The sequence below is a fragment of the Prionailurus bengalensis genome, chromosome B1, assembly GCF_016509475.1.
Source record: "Prionailurus bengalensis isolate Pbe53 chromosome B1, Fcat_Pben_1.1_paternal_pri, whole genome shotgun sequence".
NCBI classification, from domain to species: Eukaryota; Metazoa; Chordata; class Mammalia; order Carnivora; family Felidae; genus Prionailurus; species Prionailurus bengalensis.
This window is the reverse complement of record NC_057344.1, coordinates 77,134,498-77,159,311: the sequence shown is the minus strand read 5'-3', so window position 1 is coordinate 77,159,311 and position 24,814 is coordinate 77,134,498. Positions and strand designations below refer to the sequence as shown.

At 36.9% G+C, this 24,814-nt stretch overlaps 2 protein-coding genes across 9 annotated transcripts in view; one reads left to right on the top strand and one right to left on the bottom strand.

Moving 5' to 3' along the window:
* The window catches only part of LRBA (LPS responsive beige-like anchor protein), a 786,930-nt gene that overhangs the window by 284,235 nt on the left and 477,881 nt on the right, over positions 1-24,814 (bottom strand). For 5 of the 8 annotated variants that reach the window (XM_043567604.1, XM_043567611.1, XM_043567619.1 and 2 more), the window contains exons 38-40: positions 19,406-19,566; positions 11,447-11,593; positions 8,773-8,909 (exon numbers count right to left, since the gene is read on the bottom strand). In XM_043567604.1, coding sequence (XP_043423539.1) covers positions 8,773-8,909; positions 11,447-11,593; positions 19,406-19,566 — 445 coding nt within the window. The remainder of the gene's footprint in view (positions 1-8,772; positions 8,910-11,446; positions 11,594-19,405; positions 19,567-24,814) is intronic. The other 3 variants (XM_043567641.1, XM_043567658.1, XM_043567649.1) reach the window with 1 other exon arrangement.
* MAB21L2 (mab-21 like 2) lies at positions 2,641-5,339 on the top strand. Its single transcript, XM_043567670.1, has one exon. The coding sequence runs from the start codon at positions 3,640-3,642 to the stop codon at positions 4,717-4,719; it is 1,080 nt and encodes a 359-aa protein (XP_043423605.1). The 5' UTR covers positions 2,641-3,639; the 3' UTR covers positions 4,720-5,339.

Genomic DNA, 24,814 nt, shown 5'->3' with positions numbered 1-24,814 from the left:
AGTACCATGGCAATAAATTAAAGTCGCCTTTGTTTAACTGATTTATTATTTACTACAGCATCTACCTTAGACAGGGTAAATTGGTAATGAATTGTTTTTAAATCAAAACATTTGTAACGTTTTATCATCCCTCAGCCTCTGTATGTAAAAGTGGAGAAACCCAGGAACAAGGGTGCCACGAAACTTAGTCTTGCCCCACAGAGCGGGAAAAAGAGGAGGAGTGGGGTGTCAGGGAGTAGTGGCGCGAAGATCCGCGTGGCCTGGGCCTCCCCACCCGAGGAGGGAGGACGCTAAGCGCCTACCCACGGAGCTGGGACTGGCCGCACCGCACGGGCCCGGAGGACGGACAACTGCCGTGACCCCCGGGACTTTTTGCAAACACTCCCAGGAGTGTGGCGGGACGTGTGGGTCCACGAGCGAGGCCTCCCCCGCTCACAGACCTGATGTGACGGAGAAGCGGCCACCTCGAGGGTCAAGGAGGGAAGGCTCCGCACCCTGTGTCCCCGCCACAAGTCTCCACCCAGTAACTGCCCAGGGGAGAAGCAGCTACGGATCTTGTCTGGCTGCTTGCACAGCTCTGCAGCGAAGTGCCCCCTCCTGCCCAGTAATATTTCCCAGGGCGCCAGCGTGACTTCTCAGGCATTAGCCAGGTTACCTACAGAGTCTGGGCTTCCCACTCGCGCGAACCGCGAAGACGCCGCGGCTGCGCTCTATCCTTGTGCCGCCAAGCATTCTGAGATGCAAGCTGCTCCCCCAGCAAGGCTGGAGCCGGCAGCCGCCCCAAGCCTCTGCCATTACACCAGAAGTTGACTACAGCTCTGCATCCCAGAGTTTGGTGTATGCTTACTTCCGACTTACACACTCCTGGCCACTAAAGACATATCCCAGACAAAATCTGACTTGATTAAAAAAAAAAAAAAAAAGTCAATTCGTTCTTTAGAAAGGTACTTATGGCAGAGAACAAGGAGGTGACAAGGTACCAGTGGTCCGCACCAGACATCTAAGAAAGAACCAAGAGGTCCAAGTGTCTGACGTCAAGTACATGGAGAGAAATAAACTTTCCCTATGCAACTGAATTCAGGTTCACCTGGTGCAGCTTTTAAGAGGGCACCTCAAGCCCTCCCAAAGGGTTTTTGCAAAAGCCGCAGGCACACCGGGGTTTGCAAAGCGAAGTCTTCCCCCAAATGGCTTCACAGATTTTTATTCCTTGTATCTTAAGCAAAAATCTAACTAAAAATAATTCCATCTACTTCATTTGGCTTTAAAAGACTCAGCATCCACATACCTAAGGCTCAAAACATAAACCCTCAATACTAAGCAAATCAGAAACATTGTTACAGCTTCTTTCATCCAAAAGTAGGGAAAGGCTACAAGGGGTACAGCTTGAAAGTATAATACATATACTAAAAGCACATGCATGAGTCTCACTGAAATGCCAAGGGAGGAGTGAAGCCATCTGTGTAATCAATAACAGGATAGTTATAGATTTCTGCAGCAGTGAAGTCTTTTAAAAGCAACAGTCAATTATGAAAATAAATTCATTTTTACAAGTGAAACTCCGTACTGCCTGAGAATATATTCAAAATTAGATTTACAACGTTACCATCTTAAGAAAACTTTGACTCAGGTTCACTTTTACTTCCTCATTTTTATTGTTTAAAACAATTTTAGTGGCTTATGGTAATTTAAAAGTATATCCAACAATATTCTACCATATATAGATGTGCACTTTCTCACAATTTAAACATATTTTCTCTCTAATAACTAGTCTTTTTAACAATAAAGCAATAGCATAAAATATATCTGAATCTTAATTATGAAGTAATTATCAAACAAGGTGCTTGCACTATTTTTACCCTGCCCCATTTTTCAACAGCATATGGAAATTACTGAAAAGAGATTTATGGTTATAAACCTTCACCCCATATCCACTCCACACAGCTCCCCCCCCCCCCAACTGGTGCACATATACAGCAATTGCTCTGGCTCTTGGCAACAATGGGAGAGAAGGGGAAGAGACGGGAGGAAGACTTTGCCAGGGAAGAAAAATCTAGAAAAATGTAGGTTCTTTCCCGGTTTCCCCTTCCTCCTCCTATTTGCCTTCAAGCAAAAGTAATTTTGTTAGAGTTTGCACCTTCTGCACAATGTTGATAGAAAAAAAATAGTGAACCTTTCTGAACCACTGCTACTCTCTCGCGTTATTCCAGCCATCTCCAGGAAGTCCCTTCTACCATAGACTCTTTTTCTTCCTTGCAACTGATAAGAGGAGAGGATAAAGAAGAAGGGGGCTGTAAAGTGTGTGTGAGCATTTGACTTCCACTATCTCCTCCTATTTTCCTACTTCTCTCTTTACCCCCTTTCTTTATCAAGTGCAGCGGTGGCTGCTACCGTCTGCCAAGCATGCCTGTCTTCTCTCTCGGATTGGCTAAAGCACTGACAGCTCGGATAGTGATTGTAGGAACTGAAGCTCCACCCCCCTCATGATGGCCCTGGACCATTCATAAACTAAATAACTCCAGGAAACAGCGAGGCAGAGAGAGAGAGAGAGAGAGAGAGAGCGAGAGAGAGAGAGAGCAAGAGAGAGAGAGAGAGAGAGAGAGAGAGAGAGAGAGAGAGAGAGAAAGGGAGGGAAAAGGAGGGAGGGAGAAGGAAAAGGAGAGAGACGTCGGAGGGGAGGAGGGAGAGACGACTCAGAAAGTGGAATCTGCACAAGCAACCTAAAGGGGGAGGAGAAGAAAAAGCCTTGAATCCTTATAACTAAACCCCAGATGCAACGCAAGCAACGACTTCGTCACACTAAAATCTATTTTGTGAGGGCCAAAATTATAAATTACGAAGCAGAAATGAATATCAAACAACTTCCAGCGGTGTGCACCTAGAGAAAGACAAGAAGAACCCACTGCAAACAAACAAACCCAGTCCAAACAACGCCTCCAGTAGGAAAAGAGGAAAACCGCTACAACACGACCCCCTGAGAAGAGACCAGACCATCACGCTGAGAGTGCCGAGCGTCTGCAAACCTCCAAGTGTGCCGAGGACTGAGCTGCACTTCGCTGCTCTCTGGACCTTAATTACGTCCTTCACCTTCCATTTGGGGGAGGGTGAGGAGAAAGGCACTCACCTACGCTGAGTGAAGAAGTCCTACCAGCCTGTGGGAGAAGTTTTAAGAATGAAACACTGAATGTTTCGCTTTTATTTTTAAATTTACTTTGGCACTTAAAAGACCTCATTTCCAGATTTCCGGGCAATCTCGGCTGCAGACATCTAAGCCTAACCTCTTGGTAACCTGATTTTTTCTGTCACCCCTTCTCTTTTTCTCCCTCCCCTTCATCTCTCTCACAAGCACATCTTTATTTTACACATCGAGCAAAAAAGTCCCAGCAGGTACTTTTCCTCTTCAAAGATTACCTTTCACCCCCCCTTCTGCCTGGAGAAGCAAAAAGGTTTCGAAAGAGGGGAAAGAGCGAGCAAGCCGGCCGTTGTTTCAGCCGGTCAGCCCAGGTGGACAAGAGTGAAAGTGGGGCTTAGGGGAAGCGCGACGCCTCTTTCGCAAGCCGCAGGGCCACCACCACTGCGTGAGCCTTGGATCCCTCAACGTATTGCGAGACGCCGGTGTATAGCCCGGACCTGTGCCCCAACATGATCGCCGCTCAGGCCAAGCTGGTTTACCAGCTCAATAAATACTACACTGAGCGCTGCCAAGCGCGCAAGGCGGCCATCGCCAAGACCATCCGAGAGGTCTGTAAGGTGGTCTCGGACGTGCTAAAGGAAGTGGAGGTGCAGGAGCCTCGCTTCATCAGCTCCCTGAGCGAGATCGACGCCCGCTACGAGGGGCTGGAGGTCATCTCGCCCACGGAATTCGAGGTGGTGCTCTACCTAAACCAGATGGGCGTCTTCAACTTCGTAGACGACGGCTCCCTGCCCGGCTGCGCGGTGCTCAAACTGAGTGATGGGCGGAAGCGGAGCATGTCTCTCTGGGTCGAGTTCATCACTGCGTCCGGCTACCTCTCGGCGCGCAAGATCCGCTCGCGTTTCCAGACCCTGGTGGCTCAGGCAGTGGACAAGTGCAGCTATCGAGATGTGGTCAAGATGATCGCGGACACCAGCGAGGTCAAGTTGCGCATCAGGGAGCGCTACGTGGTGCAAATCACTCCTGCGTTCAAGTGCACCGGTATCTGGCCTCGCAGTGCGGCACAGTGGCCTATGCCCCATATCCCCTGGCCTGGCCCCAATCGGGTAGCGGAGGTCAAGGCCGAAGGGTTCAACTTGCTGTCGAAGGAATGCTACTCACTGACCGGCAAGCAGAGCTCCGCGGAGAGCGATGCCTGGGTGCTCCAGTTCGGGGAGGCTGAGAACCGGCTGCTGATGGGCGGCTGCCGAAACAAGTGTCTCTCGGTGTTGAAGACGCTGCGGGATCGCCACCTGGAGCTGCCGGGCCAGCCGCTCAATAACTACCACATGAAGACGCTGCTGCTGTACGAGTGCGAGAAACACCCGCGGGAAACGGACTGGGACGAGGCGTGCCTCGGCGATCGGCTCAACGGCATCCTGCTGCAGCTCATCTCCTGCCTGCAGTGCCGCCGCTGCCCTCACTACTTTCTGCCCAACCTCGACCTTTTTCAGGGCAAGCCCCATTCGGCCCTGGAGAGCGCTGCCAAGCAGACCTGGAGGTTGGCCAGGGAAATTCTCACCAATCCCAAAAGCCTGGACAAACTATAGGGTGCTGGGGACTGCTTCAAAAGCGACACAAACGGGAGTGCTCTCTTACACAAACACACACAACTCACAGAGACAAACAGCAGAAACTCCGGACACAAACTTTTACGTAAGCCACCTGAAAGAAACAGGAAGCAGTCACAAGACCTTCGTTAATTAGCAAGCAAACAAAAAGAGAGCAAACCAGCCAACCAAACAAACAAAATCACATTCTTGCACAAAAGTGATCGTTTTTCTTCCAAACAATGTGAATTTAAAAGGTCACACAAAAGAAGCAATCGGGCTTTGCCACCACAAAATGAAACCCAAGGTACATTTTCAAATCAATGTATAGTAGTTTCTCCCTTTTTCCTTCTCTCCCCCAACTCCTTTCTCCTCTCTCTCTCATCTTCTTTCTTTCTCTCCCTCTCATTTCATTTTGTTTTGGGTTGCCTGAATGTTGTCACCAAGTGAGAAAAAGTATTTAATTATATGTAAAATTTCTCTTTTAAAAAAAGTTTTGCTGATGTTAAATGTATCTCAGTGCCAATGTCAGACTGTGCCCTTCCCTTTCTTGCACCTCTACCCTCACCCTAAAGCAGTCTTGTTGAAAACAGTAATAAAAATATTACTTTACATTGTAATTGACTGTGGATTGTTCTTAAATGAAGGCAGGTGAGATCACAATTTGTAATTTACAATGTAAAGATGTGAACTTGAGGAACTAAATGCAAGAAGCTCTCATCTGAACTCTAATTTGCAAAATTTACAAATACAGCACGTTTTGTAGATTTAACCATACAAGCCCCCCCCCCCATCCTCGGAAAACAGACAATACTAATTTTACCCAACTATAATATTGTTTGTTCTGTAGATTTTGAGACTTAAAGTAATATCTTTTTTCACACTTAAAAAAAAACAGATTTTGTGTGGAAGAAAAGATTTTGATCCTAATTTTTGAAATAGAAAAAAATTATTTCACATTAAAAATTAAGAGATTTGCTTTCTTACACCATAATTTTAAAAAATACACTCAGTCTGAAGAAGGCAATATTTATGGATCTTTTCTGCCTAGTTAACATGATCAGTTGAAAGTTTTCTTTCAAATCTTTGTCCTCTTCAAGCTTTAAATAATAAAAACTTAACAATTAAATCAACCATACCAAAACAGAATAAAACGGTTATAGCAATACTCCTTTTCCCCAGTAAATGGTGATATGAACAATCCAAATTTATAAATTATTTCAATTTTTTTAGATGGCTTAGTTATAAATGCCATAACTAAGATCACTTTTTATCAAATTCCCAGAATTATTCGGAAGCTGCTTATAGGTAATTTGAAAAAAAAAAAAAAAGGTTTTGATACCATTTTTATGACCAAAGAAAAATTACTGTTTCAAGAATTTACATACAGGAAAAGTACATTACTCCCTCTGCTTTTCTAAGGTAGCAATCCAAAGTACTCATTTCAACACTTCAACCAAATTAACAAAGGTTCCTTTTTAATGCAAGGAAATAACAGATTAAAAATAAAATAATTAGTAAAATTGAAAGCATCCCAATGCTGGAACTGGTCTGGTTTGTCTTTTTTATATTGTCTCCCATATACTCCCTTAGATATGCTAATGATGAGGCACAGGTACAGAACATATATCAATATTACCCTTTGATATTTAAATTTTATTCTTTGAATTAGTCCAGTTTTTAATTTATTGAAAAATCCATGAATGAGAGATGTAGACAAAAATGTCCTAAAAAAAGGAATTTTAAAGATCTGAGGAAGAAGTTTGCATGGGGGAAGGAGTGTATGGAGGGATGATCGGGAAGACAGCATAGATGGATGAGAAACAAGGAAGGTACTCAGGGCTCTGATGCTTAATTCCCTCCACAAAAAAGGCTTAAGTTCTCAGATTCCCTGGTAAAAATTCCCTAGTAAAAATAGTTTTGTTTTAGAAATATAAACTTTGATCTTATCAGTTCTGAAATCATCTCTACTCTTTCAACCTACACTGTATCTTTTACTGATCTCTTCCTGTAGATGTAAAACAAACTCACTGTAATACTAAGTGGTTCAGACAAATATATGATTTTTTTCCATAATAAAAATGAATTTATTCTCCAGGGAAAAATGTTCTGATTTTTAAGAACATTTTCAAAGCAAGTAGTAGGTGCTTACAATTACAAAGAAATGATTTAAGGGCAGAATGTTTGGTTTAAAAGATAAAAATGACATCCTAAAATGACCTTTTTTTTCTTACACACACAAGTATTTACAGCATTAGACACATATCTCCCTCCAACTACTCCAGGAAAAGTTTTTCAATCCTGACAAGAAGAACAAAATTCCCCAAATTCAGTATCTTTTTTTTCTTACCTTATTTAATTTAATGCAGGTATCACCAACAAAAAAAGAAAAACACTGCCACAATATAAGCGTCCTCATTTACAAAAAGCACCAATGTCTACATAAAATAAAGAATTCTTCCAATAACTGGCTAAAACATTTTAAGAATAGAAATTAGCAAAACTTTGATTTCTGTTAACAGGCAGGTTGCAGTGGTATAAGACAAATGCTGTGATTAGGCTAAAAGACCTTTGTATTGCACAAGCAAAAGGGGAAAAAATTAATTTAATGATGCTGCACAGAATAAAATCAGAGAGAAATAAAAGTTATAACTTCTTCCAAAAGGAGCAAGTGACTTTAAAGAGCCTAATTGCAAAGACTGGCAGAGATTCTAATCTTGAGAACAATTACATTAGACACCTCTAAATTGTATCACATTTTAGATTCTATGCCACATATGTCCAAAAGCATAATAGAATATTCTGAATTAAATTTCAGACTCTCAAACATACAAACTACCAGAAATTAGAGGGTATGAGTAATTTTGGTTATCTTTGTTTCTTAAAAGAAACTAAAATACAATCGCAGCCTCAGTCGTGTAACAAAGTAGGAAATTTTTCTAGTCGATATAATTTCACAATTAAAGTTTTCTCTACATTGAATTAGCTGAATTATCAAGCTCAGAATAATCCGTTCCAACATAGCCTTACTTTCATATAGTCTACCAAATCCCATCTTAATAAAAGCAGCAATTCTGAAACAAAGTGCTAGAAATACATGTAAGACAAGAGATGACTTGTGTGTAAAGTTCTAAATAAAATTATAACATTCTCATTAATAATTACTTTGAAATACTTCTAAATCACTAAAATTAGTAATTCACATGATTATAAAACCAAAGAACTTCCTACCAATAAACTAAAAATATGTGTCTGTGTATACATACGCACAAGCTATCAGCCTGTAAAATAAGAAATTCCAGTTTTTTTAAGCCACTTCTCTTCTACAGGTTGCTTATTCTCATTTTAAAAAGACTGTTTCCTATCAGAACAAATTCTACCATTCACTTTCATGAACTAAACCTAGCTTTGGCTTTATGGCTGTGCCACAAATGTTTCTTAGTAAAATAAAGTTGCCAAGGGCTGAAAAGTAATCAGAAATACATTTTAAAAGGGGAAATTACATTTTCATTTAAGAATAGGAAATTATGCAGTGCCTTGTAAAATCGACTATAGGTAATGGGAAACAGAGGTATCTCACACACACACAAGACATGCTTGCGTGCACAACAGAGTAGTAAGTCATGAGGACAAAAGCAAGGAGAGTGATATATTGGTATTATATCCAGAAAATATAAAGGCTAAACAAAATAATTCCACTCTCAACCTCACTGAATTTTGTAGCTTAATTCACCCTAGACCCTTTGTGGCAAAATATATTTATAGACGTTATTCCCTGTGGTTCTCCCCCAACCCCAGAATGAGCTAATGATAAACTCAATTAAGTGGAAATTGTTTTTGAATCTAAATGAACTTCAATAATCTAACTAGCTGGTAAGGATCTCATAAGCTAAAGAACATAGCTGCTTTGTATATATAGGCAGAGGCAATTCAGCAAGAAATTCAAACTAAGTCTGTCAGATTTTACCAATGTCAATCCTACCCAACAGCAGCCCACCATCCCATTATAAGAAAAAAATGCTTAAGAGTGAAACCCACTCCTCATCTTCTCACCTTGGGGTCGATTTGCTTGAAGTTAGAGTCTTCTTCATCCACCTCGAAATAGAGTTCGGAGGAGGTGACAGAAAGAGTGCCCTTTACTACAACAGAGGGGGCCACAAGCTGAGCTGGTGTGCTCAGGCTAACAGGACCTGCCAAAACCAAAAGAAAAACCACACAAGCTGGAATGACATTTTTTCAAAAAATCTAATAGGTTAATAGATTCAAGCAGAAACTTTATTTGATTTTTAAATTCTCACCTCCAGCACCAAACTGTCTGCCAAATCCTTCTACACTTACAAATTCTGTCCACCCCAAATCTTCCTCTGAAAATGCAAAGTTATTAGGGTTCTCATACTAAGAGATTTATAGTAGGTGGTTAATGATAACAGTAAACTAGGATGCAATTATTTTTACAGGGAGTCTGCAAAGCTTTGGTCTAATCTGGTAAGAAGGTGGCTCTACCTAAGTAAGTCCTTCCACATTCCATTGAGAAAAGAAGCCTCAGGCTATCAAACAACATGGAACAACAACCAGGAGCAAGGAAGACTCAATAGGCTTTCAAGGCCAGAGGTTAGCTTAGTTTGGCTGAAGCATGATTACAAAAAAGACTGCTAGCTTATTAGTGAAGTGAGAAACGTTACACCATATTCTCTGATAAAGATTTTGTGCCAGGTTGACACAAAACCTCTTCCATAACAACTTTACCCCATGAAAGATTGGTAAAAATACTTCTTTTCTAAGCCTGCCTTTCCACTGTTAAATATTGTTCAATGCTTCCAAATCTAATATTAGTGTAGTTCAGGGACTCTGGGAGTAAACAGCTGGAGGGTGGGTTTCCAAGTGAATGAATTTTTATTGGAATAATCAAATCTCCACAGGGCTTATCAAAGAGACAAATCAGCCTGCTACTGAAAACAATAGATTCACTACAGATAGAAGGGCATAAAGTATATCAGAGCTAAACCTAAAATAAAGGACTAAAAATAGTAATTATATTATATAAATGAATATGTGTATATTCACGTAGAGAGAGACAGAGTAAGAATTTGAAATCCCATGTCAATTCCTCATTGTACAAATACTATAGGTGAAGAAAACAGCAACAGAAGATTGGCACTTATAGTTCTGAATTAATATAGTGCCTATAAACATGGTACACCTATTCAGGTAATCAATGGATGACTAAGTGTTTCAAAATTCAGATGAATCGACGTTTCCATCGATTGTTAGAGGGTGTTGGTCCTTAATCTCACATCAATCTTAATGTGTGCCAGTAGGACAATAGAAGGGATGCTCTGCAGAGATCAGAGCAGGTTTTGCCCTCTATTCCCAATGTACAAATACATTGTGTTTGCAGATGGGCAGCAGATAGCTGCAGAACAGCCATGATTTCCCAAAGCTCATCCCTATAAATGGATGAAATAAGCAGCTATGTGTTCTTTTGCTGTCTCCTTTGCCCTCTGTACATTAGCATGTAATCCTGAGAAGAAATAACATTTTTTCAATCACTCTCAGACATTCAATTACAGGGTAAGCAGACAGCTGCAGGAGCTAGGGCAGCCTAGGTCCTCCAGAAGACCCCTGACAATTTCCACTTCATTTCTAACCCACACCACTTTATTAGTGTGGATTACTTCTTAATCCTATTGCCATTGTCAAGATTATATAATTAAACTCCCCTTTCACCTCTATTACTGTATGAATGTATTACTAGCAGCAAGAACAGAAGCAAAATAAAGGAGGAGGAAATGGGTAAATAGATGTGAAGGAAAAGGCTAGAGAATAGCAGTGCCCACCTTACTTACTACTCCCATTCTGAATCACTTAACAGTATGCTCCAATTAATTTTATTTTACTTTACAGAGAGGTTTATGGTCATCAGAGAAGATACCATCATCTATTTTCGCTTTTCATTATAATTCACTGCATGGTAGCACAGGCTGCAGACACATCAATAAATGAAAAATTCCTAATGCCTTTTCTCTTAAATTAAAATTATCAAAATAGAAGACTGTATAATTTTCACCAATGGAAATTGTAGAATCTTTCAGACTTTCCTCCCAAAGGGAGAGAACCACAGGCATTAAAGAAAAAAAAGGCATTTAATGAATGACTAAAATTTCAGGCTAAACAAGAGAATTTTTCCCATAAGGGAAGTAAAACTGAAAATCTGCAGAGTGCAAATCAAAATTCCTACATCAGGTAAAATATGTGGATCCTGTGAAAAGCCATAGCATTCTTGGAATGGATTTTTTGAGAGAGTTAAATGTATATGCAGCATGTTCACTAAGACCTGTATATCAAAGCAAATAGCTCATCTGCCTCCAAGCTTTATTTACAAAACAATTGGCAAAATTTTACTTACAGCTCTCATTTTATACAGATTAGGTAACTCCCGAGGGTGAAGCAATTTTGTTGTTCTGCTTTTAAACTTTTCTTTTATGGTGAAAATTACTCAAAAAAGAAAAAGATGAGAAGGGTAAAGAAAGTAAAAAGAATGGAAAAATAAAGGGGAAATAGTGTTGACGATTAGGGGGAAAATATTTGGAAGAACAAAAACCATCTTTATTTAAAGTAATTGTGGGTGTAAACTTGGTAGTCCTAGCGGTCACAGATGAAAAAGTAAGTAATTAGGTGCTTATTGGCCCAGAGCTAGCTGAAATATCCATACAACCGGTGAATTTACCAGCGAGATTCTCTAAATCTTTCTCATCCACGGATGACAGAGTATCGTCGTCGCCTTCCAGGAGGATCTCGTTTTCTGAGTTCTGATTTCCTAAAGCCTGACTCTTGATGGACTGTTTTCCTTTAGCGAGGATATCTTCATCTGCAGCTGAAATGAAAAGGAAACAAAGCTGTCCATCAACTCTGGGGCGAGTACTTTTGCAGAGGGGCAGGGAAGTGAGGTAAGGATAGGTGGCCAAAGATGGTCAATCATTTTTACAGAGAGTCATCCACAGGAGGAGAGTGGGATGGCACACAGGCCCCTTCTGACAAACAGGACTCCCCAAGCCTAGTCTAATGTTACCTTGAACAAGCACCCTAATCCCATTAAATGTGACCCTTGCACCGCCCACCGAACCATTTATTTACTTACAGTTAGGGCAAGAGAGGGTTCAAAGGCAGCACATTTTGGGGAAATTAGTAGAAAAAAATAAGAACCCCGTTTTGGAAACAATATCTACTTGATTCTGAAACTTAAGAAAGGCTGGTCATTCCTGCAAATAGTGATTATACTGACAAAACATCGTGAACTTGTCGGGCAGTGGTTGTGGAGGAGAATCTACAAGTAAGAAGGGTCAGAGAGATTCACAGCCAATGAGGGCTGTAAGCCAAATTGTGAAGCCACAGCTGACACCAAACAAGCTATAGCAGCTCTCCGAAGCTGCATCCTCTTTCTTGCAATCCTCCCTCTCACCTTCGCACTGCCCTTGCCCACATTTTACCCCACCCAGACCCCCACTTTAGCCTTTATATAAATATCCAAGACTAAGACGCTGTGGAAACTAAGTGGAGGCTCAAACACTACCTCCTCCATGTGTTTAAACTAAAAGGCTAAGACACCCCGGGGGCAAACATAACAGAAAGCCCGGGAGGAGAGGCATCTGGGCAAAGAGCCTTACAGGGCCTGAATTGGAACAGCCTGTGGAGAGCAGCGGCACCAGACTCTCAGGCACTGTGACAAGGCAGCCAGACGGAGAGGAAAGAGGGAAGGGGTACACCAAACCTAGGGAATGAAGAAGCTCTGCAGAGCACCTACAACCAATGACGGAACCAGAAAGAGGAGCAGAGGTGCAGCTGAAAGGACAAAACACTGAAACTCAACAATTCGGACTTCAAAACCCCATGTCCCTTCCAGTGTTAACTCCCACTGCTTTAAGCAGCTTTGTCCTTCAGAAATATAGAAAAGAAGATACTAAATTCTGGACTGTGATTTTTAAAACCTCATAGCGTCACATAAGGGAAAGTTTAGAATCCTTGCTACACTATTGACATTCCCAGGTTTCCAGTGAGGGAAATTCAGGAGGCAAAGCACCTGATCCTCCCAGGCAGTAGCTATTGATATGGAAATCAGATGGCGAGGCTTTTTGATCCACTGCAGTTTCGGCCTAGGCAAAAGGCCCAAAACCCAGAAAGGATAAAGCCTTCAGTTTCCAGTAACATGGCTAATATCTATCTATATAATTCTTTCTATACAGTTAAACTACATGTATATTACCAAACGTTTTGACAAAACAAAGCTTCTTTGATTTTAATAGATACAATTATGGGTAATATTAAGGATAAAAGTTTATTTTTAGCATATTCATGTGAGTTCACAATGTATATCATTTATATACAATATTAATGGCACAGCTTTAACAAAATATAGGGGCTCTATATTAAATGAGGAAGTCACGGGAAGAAGCTTTCTATATTTAGGTTTTGAATACCATCTATGGGTAAATCAAATTTTGTTTGCCTTCATACCCACAAATAGCAAGCATAGTATGCTGCACACATATGAAAGTCTCAGTAAATATTTTGAAAAATTTTAAAGTATCTAATTAAAATGACTTTATTTTTTAAGCTACAAAGAAATATACCAAAAACTCCCCAATTTTTAGGAAAATAGCAACATAAGTTGTTATATCATTGTTTGTATTTCAAGTATTTATGTTTCCTTACTCTAAAATCATAAACACTGCCCTGAGCCCAAACAAGATATATTCCAATGTACTACCAATGTTATTAAAAATAAATTAGTCACTGAGATATACAAGAGAAATCACCATCTTCTATATTTTCTAATAAATAAAGCAAATCATAATAAAATAACAATTGCCAATCAGATTTTAGTACAAAATCAGTATGTTACATTCTCTTTTTCTAGATTTACAATGCCTTCTTCAAAGCAGAAATGATAATAATGCTAATATTAAATAACACCATGTGCTAGGGCGTGTTCAAAACACTTTACATATTCAGCTCATTTAATTCTCATAAACCCTCTGCTAATTTCTCCTTTTCAGATGAGTAAACAGGTGCAGAGAGGTTACATAACTTGCCCAAGGCAACACAGCTAGTAAGAAGTAGAATCAGGAATGAAATCCAAGCATTATGGTAACAGTATCTTAACCACTATATAAATACCAATGTATATATAATTTAAGGATTAGTTTAGTAATTCTTATGTTTCTCATAGTGCCTTTAAAAAGGTTAAGTCAAAATCATAATAAACAAGTTAAGAATACAAAAATACTCATTTCCAAACCGAAATTTGATGAGCATATGACAACCAAATTCAGAAACAACCAAATTCAATACCTTGCTCATTACTATCTCTGATTATTACCATACATGTCCTGAAGTACACATACACCAAGCTTACTTGGGGTGAGGGGGGGTAGGGGAGGAAAGAAAGGAAAAAAGCTCTTTACTGTGCAAACATTTACAAAAAATGAGAGGAGCCAAGTAGCAATATGCAATGGCTTAAAATAGCTCAGAAAATAAATTCATTCATGTAAATGACTGCTAAATAGAATTTGTTATCCCTTCCAATTGAAACTTAAAAAAATGTTAATATGTTCTCATCATGCTGACACATATTAAAACACAGTAAGTTTTGAATTGAATAAAGTTTTATGAAAAAATTCTGAAGTGCTCTAAGTCTACTGTATGCACAGAAACACCCACTTTAATTTATTTATTTACTTATTTTTACAAGCTCAGATTCTGGAATTGTTCAACCTCAACTGAAAAACCTCTTGTCATGGAAAATATGCAGCTTACTGATATTTAGAATGGTTTTCCTGTAATTAACTCCCCCTTGAGGATTTTAAGTTAGCAGCAGTAAAATTACCAACAGTACTCTAATACACACCACATGCGCTGGTGTTCAATTCTCAGTGGTCTAATAGCTCTCTGCTAAAGAACTTTTTTTTTGTTTGTTTCAAAATTAGAACAAAACTATCCCAAGCATAAAATAAAAGATAATTATCATGTTTATATGTGCTGGGGAAAGTATACTTTTAACTTTTGCTTGCCTTCTACTCAATCATTAAAACAAGTATCAACTGTTTTGATATTTTTTGTGAATATATTCTACACTAGTATAAAAGTTTAATTGGATGAAGTCAGAACACACTTCTGGTTCCATTTCAAAGCTTTGATTCAGATCTTTGCTAGCTAATAAAATTATTACCAAACATGAAAACTATTTAAATTTTTCATATCACCATTAACAGACTGCCTTCATATAGTCTCTCACTTTATTCTGGCTTAATATTTACCCTCATTTAGTAATTAAACTGCAATTGTTACACAAAACTGGAGAAATCTGTCAAAAATTCTTTGTTTGAAAGATGACTTTTTATTCACTGAAGCTAAGAGCAATTAGAGGGCTTAGAGAAAAGCTGGTCCTCAAAATGTAAAGTTCAAGTTCTTTACAGCTAGATCTAGGCATGAGTTGATTCATCCATGCAACACAAGCTAGCTAAGTAAAATTAAAACAGGAAAAGGACACAGAAAAGTGTTCCACCTATGACACATAAAGCCCCTTTTAAAACTCCACTGCAACAGTGAAATGGAGTCAGCAATAGTCCATATTACAGTAAAAGAAGTGTATACATGAGGAATTAGCCACCTTAAAAAAACTACTGGAATAACAAAGTGACCTCAAATATAAATAAAATGAATATGAGTATCCACTTAATGTGATGTGAAATACCTATATCATAACTGCTTATCCTGAATAAGACACATAAAGAATATCTTATTCACAACTACTGTCCTAAACTTTAGAGTTAATGCAATTTCCAAAGGGTTCCAAGTCAAGAAAATTTAGAAAAATCAATGAAAATACAAAAGATGATTAGGAGATTAGAAGATAAGCCAAGTCCATCTCCTAATGATCATGGGTTCCCCAAAAGCTTTGGTTACGGAACCTAATATATGTTGATCCAAAAAAGGAAGCAACAGTATCTGGCATTATTGAAGTTGTGAGAGAATGGCATGGTTTAACATCTTTACATGGTTTGTCATCCCAAGAAAACCAGATGAGTTACTTGTATCATTCCATATGATCACAAGATACTTCTTAAACAATGTTAAATCCTCCTCATATATTTCCATCAGTATGCACATTCTCTACAAAATTAAAATGTCTTGAATTCAATAGAATTCTACTGCTTAACTGTTTATTATTTGAATTAAAAACACTCTTTCTACCATTTAAAACATTTTTTACGTGGCTTTAATTTAAATGTAAAGTTCCCATTATACTTAACAATGAATTTTAGAAGACAGTATAGCACTACAGTAAGAAAATCTGATTAGTCATCAGTTAACCTGGGCTTTAGTCCTGTATCCACCAAGAATTATGTGGCTTTTTGTTTCCTCAGTTTCCTTATTTATAAAGAATAAAGTTGGATTAGACTTTAGCCTTTGGTTCTTTCCAGATCTAAAATGTTCTGACAATAAATAATAAATGTTCTGACAAACTGGGCCCTGTGCATTAGGAGAATGTTACAAATCATGACAACTAATTTCTAATAAATTTTAAACTATAAAACGCAAGAAAATGTCCTCAAGAATCAAATACCCACCTCTGCTTGCTGCTGCTAATTTCCATAAAGAATATTTAATAATAAGAGGAAGTATTAATTTTAATTTAAAAATATGACTCAGTTTCTGCAAAGTTAAAGGAATCTCCCATTACAAAATGACTTTTATAAATAACCACTTTGGAGGGTCTCTCTTTGAAAAATTACCTAAGGCCCTTTTCCCCAAGCAAGTTAATGTGAACTTGGGAAGGGCAATTAAATTGTCAGAATTAAAAAATTTGTTTTTAACTAGAAGGTAGCCAGAAGTAGAGTCGTGGGGCTAGTATTGATCGCCCGAACAGAGAACATCACTCTTCAGGTATTTACTCTGCCACCTTTACACCAGAGGCTTTCCTTCAAATCAAATCAATCTATAAAAAAGATGGCTCTTACTACTAAAATACATAACTAATCTCCAATGGCATTTCTATTTACATGTTTCCCTTTGATAATAATAATATAGTTTGTGATGTTTTAAGAATCTGCATTAAACAACATCCTGTCTCCTTAGTTAAATCAATTATAAATAAAAGTGAGAAGTCCTAGAACAGTATACAACTGACACACTATCCTCAATAATACCTATTTTAAATATTCAAATTCAACACTGAAGCATAGTATTTATCCATACTAGATTCTGTAGTTTCAACTGCTTTTTGATCACATCAACTGTTTTGTTTTGCTAACTTGATTTTTAATATGTTTATTTTCATTAACTTCCTCACTGTTAGTAAATTAAGGATAAAGGCGCATGAGTTTCATAATTAACACAAAATTAAAACTGGATGTTACCTATAAGATGCTTTATTTAATAAAAAATTAAAAACTTAAGTTCTTGACTTACATAATGAATTAGCATAAACTATGCTGATATGAAACTATACCACTGTACAATCTATGTGCTGAGTTTTAAAACCATTGTCTATTATTCATTATTTAAAATAAAAAATATATACAAAGTATGACAACAAAAGATTTATATTTTATCAAAAATGTTATATTAAATATTACATATCTCCTTAAGTGGAAGACCACTGAAGCATCTCCTCCACATTTAGTTTTTAAAAGCATATATTTCATATTTAAATTTTTGTTTTCAACCTTTCAGAGTATTTTAATCACTGTAAGATCCATGTACAATATTGTCAAATAAGATGGAATTACATAAAGTGCTTAATTTTACTTCCCTCAATTTAATAAATATTATATTAACTTTTCAATTATTGTTTGGAGTCATTAGAGTGAATTCTACACAGGATAAAAAAAGTTCTAAAAGACAGTAAGCACTGCAATGCTTACTAAATATTTTTTTTTAACCAGCCTCCTGGCAACACAAAAAGGTGGCATAATAGTATTTTAAAAGGTAAAGTTCGGTAACAATGAAATCAAATTTATTTATTATGTAAAATTCTGTAATTTCCCAAAATGGTTGCATGTATTATTTTTGGTTAATGATGGATTTTAATAAGCTCCATATTAAATCTATACCACAAATTTTAAATTCAGTTATTGATATTTCTCTCCAAATAAAGGATTAACAGATTGCCTATGTATCAGTTTTAGAAAACAAGTCCCTGTCTCCAGATATAAAAGGAAAAATTTTCATAAAAACATTTTTATTGTCACTGATAGACTTCAGACTTCACAACTCAATGTTAAATGAGTTAAGAAGACAGAAAGGTACTTATTAAATTTTAAGTTCACATAGTAACATCTGTTTGATTGAAAAGTATAAAACTGCAAAAAGGCTGATTTTTTTTTAATGTAAGAGTCATTAGCCAAAAGCAAAAAAAAAAAAAAAAAAAAAGAAAGAAAGGAAAAAATATATGTAACTGTGAAATCTATAGTACCACATAAAAAGCACATGAACCCTAAAAGCAAAAGTGGCCTAATTAATTCTACATCTTATTTCTTCTTCCCCACCTCCTGTAGTTGAAGATGTAGGGCCCTCAGACTATTATTGCTTTTAGATCACTTTGTTATTGACTATTCTCTGTATGATCATTTATTTTAAAGGACTGATGTCACATTTGGTGTTATATCTGATGACATATTGTGGACATTTTCTTCCAGAAATGGCTCTTTAAGGCTGAGTGCAAGAGGTTAAGCTGCCTGACTGAGGCCAAACCTAAGATCACAGACTTTTAATCTAAATTCTTAATATCCTTATTGAATGTAATTTCACATTTATTTTGTATACTACATACTATCATTTAACCATAAACTGATGCGTGTTAAACCAATACCTTGAAAAAAGGGAATTAAAACTATCTTATTAAAAAATAACCAATTTACATTTTATAAAATCAAAATTATTTTAATGTAGAGAGGAGCTTCCCCCCCCTTAATCAATGTATCTTAATTGGATTTCAAAGGGATAAAATATTAAGTGAAACCCTATGATCCAAGAGAGTATATTATTAAATCCAAAGGCTTTTTCAGTTTTCTCCAATTTGCTCATCAGGCTTTTCCCTAATCTGAATCACAGTGATATGCATTATATCAAAAAAGGAAAAATGTTTTGTTAAGCTTTGATAACAAGATGATGCAGAATGGGAACATATGAAAATAATGTCTATTCTCTTTTTCCAGGAGCCATCCATCACACCCATCTACAAATCAAGGCTCAGAAAGTATCTGGGCGCTTGGACATTTATTACCATCTCTCCCACTTCATAATCTCATGCTAAAATACCATGGTTGAAGGAAAACCATATACACACAGCAGAACCTGGAAACCTATTTGGTTTGTAAATGCTGTGTTTCTGATATTCATGGATTGAAGGCAGGCGTCCTGGATTAATTTACTCAAAGCTGAATGTGTCGCTTAAAAAGAGAAATATTTTATCCTCCTACTCTGAAACAAAGAGTCTGCGTTAAGTAAGTTTTGCATGTGTAACATAATAAATAAATCCTCTTGACACCATAATTTAATAGGAACCTACACTAACTGTAAAAACTTAACTTCTCTTTCTGGGGTGAGTAACTATGAGATGTGGCATAGACCATTTTACAGTGCCTTGTAATAATGAAGTTATGCTCTTCATTACCAAGTACTGTACCTGCTGCTATTGGCAAGGAGTGGTTTATACACTGACCATGCTCCACGGCTGTTTTTAGTGTCGCTTCAGGATGTGTCGATCCTAGAGGGTTACGCACAAATCGTCGCCGGCGCCGCAAGTCATCTTCCCAGTGGTCAAGGCGCCAGAACTCACGAGGACGACTACAATGAAACAGAGAAGCCACATATGTTAGCAATTATCAAACAGCGTGGTAGCACTGAATTTCTGCATAAAGCTCTCCTTGTTTGCTCTGCCTTTTTTTTTTCCCCTCCCCTTCCTCTTAATTCTCCTTCCACCTCACACTCCCCTTTTCTGCAATCTTTAACTTAGGTATGTCCTTGAAAATAACAATATCACCTTCCAGTCTAAGGAACTCCTTTTCCTTTTTCTTGGAAGGTGAAATGAGCACTAAATACATCATTTTAAAATGAATTGCTGACAGTGTGATCAGTTTCCCCACACTCTAGTGGCATGTGCTCTGATTTCAGCCTCATTTCAGCCTCAGCAGGGCACCTTTCTCTGTGGCTGCATTTATAAACCAGAATAGGGAAAAGGCTATTATAAATATGGTATAGCATTACCTATATTAATCAAAGTCTGTCCCCCTTCATTTTTCTTCCTAATTTGTGCCTTTTTGCACAAGGTCAGTAAATCATACCATGAATTCTTGGTCCAGAAAGTGTTAACTTTAATGAATATCTCAGTTACATGGTTATGTATGTGATAATAAAATATTACTCTGTTTAGATGTGCAGGAATTTAATTAAAATAATCTCTTAAAATATTCATTACATTTAGCCCCTGAGGCTTAGAACAACACAAGAAAATGCATTTCTTTTCCATTTACTGTTTTTAAATAAACCATTCCTATAGAGTGAAATAGCAATCTATTTTCAAGCAAATCAGATTGGATTTCTGTTTTATGTAGTGTGTTTTTATATTTAATTAAAAACTACATGCTATATGATGTGCAATAATTGCTATATCAAAAGCATACTTTTGGAAATGTATTTTTTAAAGGGTTCTACTATATTTTCCCCAATTATGTAGATCTTTTATATGGCAATATATAAATGTCAACTCTCCCTCTTATTAACTAATCATAATCTAGCATGGTGGAAAATATAAGGAAAATACTACTATGAAGTTTTTTCCGTTACAGTAAAAAAAAAATCTGCACAATACATTTATTCACTAAAGATACACAGCATGAAAATTTCTAAGCTTCAACAATTAAAAAATTCATCATCAAAACTTCTGTAAGGAATGACTAATACAAAATAAAATTGCACTTGTATTTCATGAGCTAATAAAATTGTACCTGTCAGCTTTGACATATTAGTAGTCTTGACCAACTGACAGTCCCAAAATACTTAAAAGGAACTCTTATTTTGATGTTTTAGAGATGTTATCTTAAAAAATTCAAAACAGATTTGTAAATAAGTCCTTTACAGATTAAAAATTATCTCAGGTTAATAAAAGCATAGACAACAAACAGTACATTATTGAAAGAAGATATGTTTAAAAATAATAGAAATCCAATGGTCTTTTATGAGAAAGCCGGGGACACAATGAGAACATCAAAAATGTCCTTTGTTGATTTTAATCATGCCCAAAGAGGAGATATAATGTAATCAAATGGAATGCAAAAAAACTGTTAGAACGGCAGTCCTCAAAAATAAAAATTAAAAAGCTCTTTTATTCTTTTTTATACTGCTGTCTACAGTTTAAATGAAAACTATTATAATACCATTTAAAAACAAGTAAGAAGCACCTACAGAATACACACATAATAAGCAAAAGACAACAGTTGTTTGAACTCAATTAATAAAATTCTCCTTAGGTGAAAGGGGAAAAGACGGTACACAGATGGCTACATGTATGGCTTTGATAGTCATGGAGCTTGGATAGGCACTTCATCATTCTGCCTACCTACATTTATCTGTTAAAATTATTATCAAATATCAGCCAGGATGCAGTCGTGAATCACAGGCTGCTCCTCGTCTTCAGGGGAATGATACAATGAGGGTCTATTCATCAGTGCGGCAATCGGCACAAGTAATTAGTTCCCTAGACTGAGATCTCCTACAAAGCCTATTTCAGTCAGCACCACAAACATATGACGATGTAAAGCTAATGAAAGCTGCTAAAATTTGTTAACCTTTTCTGCCATCAATCCTTCTAATATTCTGTGCTTCAGTATTATGCAAAGGTGGTAAATTATTAATTTGTCATTCATCCATCCTTCTGAATTTTGAGTCAAATTAAATATCATTTTTCTTGATAACAATTAAAATTATAAGAGATGTTAAGCTGCTATTACAAAATTATTACTAAATTAGGTAACAATGCGTTCTAGTATAATGCATGAGGGTAAAGTCAAATCCAACGGCTACTAAAGCACGTGAGCAATATTTTTTGTCAGATAGTAGAAAAACCAGAGGAATTTTAAAATGATTCACAAATTAGCAAGTAACTCAAACAATATCTACAAGAGTAATAATCAAAATTATGAGGAAATAGAACTATGATATTTATTTTTGTGCTCTTTAATACTAACAAAATTGGTCTCAGTGGTGACAACTGGCAAAAACAAAAGCCCCAATGTATCAGGAACTAAGAATTTGTTCGTATGGTAGAAAAATATTTAAGGTAAGTTTCACCTTCAAACATATACGTAGTATCAAAAATTTAAAAATACTTAGATACAATCCAAAAAAAACCCAATAAAGAACTTTATACTTCAGCATGATAATGTTTACAATATCCTGAAGCTAAAACTCAGACTACCTTTCTCAATACAAGTAGGAACAATTTAAAATCATCTGAAGACAAAGCAAAAATCACTTATTTCAGAGCGCAAATCTAGAATGTATTACAAAAATCACCCAGAGAGCACAACAATTTCAATATATTTTCTTGAGAGTCTCTTCATTATAAAGCACTGCTTCAGGTGATATAGAATACAAACCCTCAAGGAACTTACTCATAATCGAATAGCTATTAGCCTCATTTGGAAAAAAACAGCATTTATCATCCAGTTTCTGATGCTGCGAGTAATACATGTTCTTTGGGGGAAAAGTCACACTCATTTTTTTCAAATAAGGGTAATTACTAGCATGTTTTAAGTCATTTACATAGGAACAGACCAACGTTTTATCCCTCCAATCTTCCAATAATATACACTCTTAGTATTAAGTTCTATCACTGAAAAAATGAGGCATGCTTTGTCACTTTAGAACAGTATTGGAAAGGAGAATGTGTAGGTTTCACTCACCAACTTTCTGTAAGTTTTGATCATTCACATAAACACTGCACTCTCGTTTAAGAAATACTTCCACACCCTCCCCAAAAGCCCCTTGTAGAGGAAAGAGGATAAGAAATTATCAAATTTGGCATAATCAAGACAACTGTCTTCCCATAAGGTTATGAATTAACTAAATAAGTTATTGTACATTTTTAGAGTTATCATCAATGGCATGGCTAGAAAAATTTTAAAAACATCAGGTATTCAGAAACTGTTGACCAAATACAAGCATGGTTAAGATGAGAAATTACTTATTCTGAGAGTTTACAGGTATATATATCTGAATCACTATATTCCTTTATATATCTGTACCTATCCAAAAAATTATATTAATACAACATGATGCCAAATTCACAAATATTATCTGTATCACTTCTACCGGTAATTAAATCTTACCACATAAGATCTGGAAATAAAACCTTCTGTATAAAAGGTGCTGTAGGCGCTGTACTTAGGTATCCTATTAGTACATAACCTCCAAGTCTAAAATCTTTAACTAATAGAAATACACATGTTTTCGAAAAGTTGTGAATGACACTAAAATTAAATGTTCTAACTTTTCTTTCTAAATATTTTCCCCCAGTTCTATGACCTAATTTCAAAATCGGAGATTAAAATTACAATGAAAGTATAACTGTCTTTTTCTAATTATAAGTCAATGAACTGCCTTTCTACCTTTTAAAAAAACTTTACACTTATGTGTTTGTAACATACACCTTTAATACATCATTGCAATCTACATAAAAGAATATAAAACAATGCCATTTTAATATATAGAATATGTATTTTCTGTTCTATAAGAACAGAATCAAATAGATTGTTGAAATATATCTTAGAGGGAAATAAACTCAAACATTAATAGTCTATTAATTCCCTTTCTGATCTCAAGTGTGGTTAGTGATTTGATGAAGTGAAACAAATGAATTAAGTATGACCCAAATGAGAATCAGGTGGAAAGGGCAGAAGCAAAACAGTGAATCAGTAACTAAAGTATGATACACTTTCTTCCTGTAATATTTAAATGGCTCACCTATAAATAATCTATTATTTTTCACATGTAAATTAGAAGACTTTATTTTTTTCAAATTTTTTAAAATATATATTTATTTTTGATAGAGACACAGAGAGACAGAGCATGAGCTAGGGAGGGGCAGAGAGACAGAGATACAGAATCTGAAGCAGACTCCATGCTCTGAGCTGTCAGCACAGAGCTTGACACAGGGCTTGAACTCACCAACTTGCAAGATCGTGACCTAAGCCGAAGTCGGACGCTTAAACAACTAAGCCACCCAGGAGTCCCCAGAAGACTTTATAAAGTTCAATTTTTTTGCGAAAAATATGGCAAGCCAATTAGCCAATTAATAATGTATATATGGATGAATATGGAACTAGAATCCTAAAACATTTTCTAATAAAACTGATTGACTCTTACCTTGAGCCAGCTGCTAAGAATACAAAGATTAATAAGATATTATCCCTGGCCTCATGGAGAAGACAGATGTAAAAATTATGAGAATTCAAAAAAACTTTGTGTAAGGGGGGAGCTGGGTGGCTCAGTCGGTTAAGTGTCAGATTTCGGCTCAGGTCATGACCTCATGGTTCATAAGTTCGAGCTCCACATCGAGCTCTCTGCTGTCAGCAGAGCCTGCCTGGGATCCTCTGTCCCCTCTTTCTATGCCCCATCCCCACTCATGTGCTCTTTGTCAAAAATAAATGGACATTAAAAAAACAAAAACAAAAAAACTGTTTGGAATAGAGCAGAGCTCTATTTACTAGCAGAGCTAGTAAACTGCACAACTCCAGCGGGCAGTGTTCACATCAAGATTTGTATGATACTCCTGGAGTTGTGCAATGCTCATTTTGTATTTCTATATGAACAGCCTTTAGAATGATAGGGTGTTATGAGAACACTTTATCTTTTTCCCTCTCCATACAATGTTCAGACTCCTTCCTTTCTCTCCCAGAGTTAAATGTAATCTTGGGGAAAAAGAACAGAACAAGGCCCTTCAAACACTATCAGTAGCAGAAAAGGTGTTCAGACCAGGACTGACATTGTGAAAAAATAAAAAAAACAGGCAAAATTCATTGTACAAAAGAAAATA

Excerpts from the sequence above, each read along its gene's own strand:
- MAB21L2 (XM_043567670.1), top strand. The coding sequence starts at position 3,640 with ATGATCGCCGCTCAGGCCAAGCTGGTTTACCAGCTCAATAAATACTAC.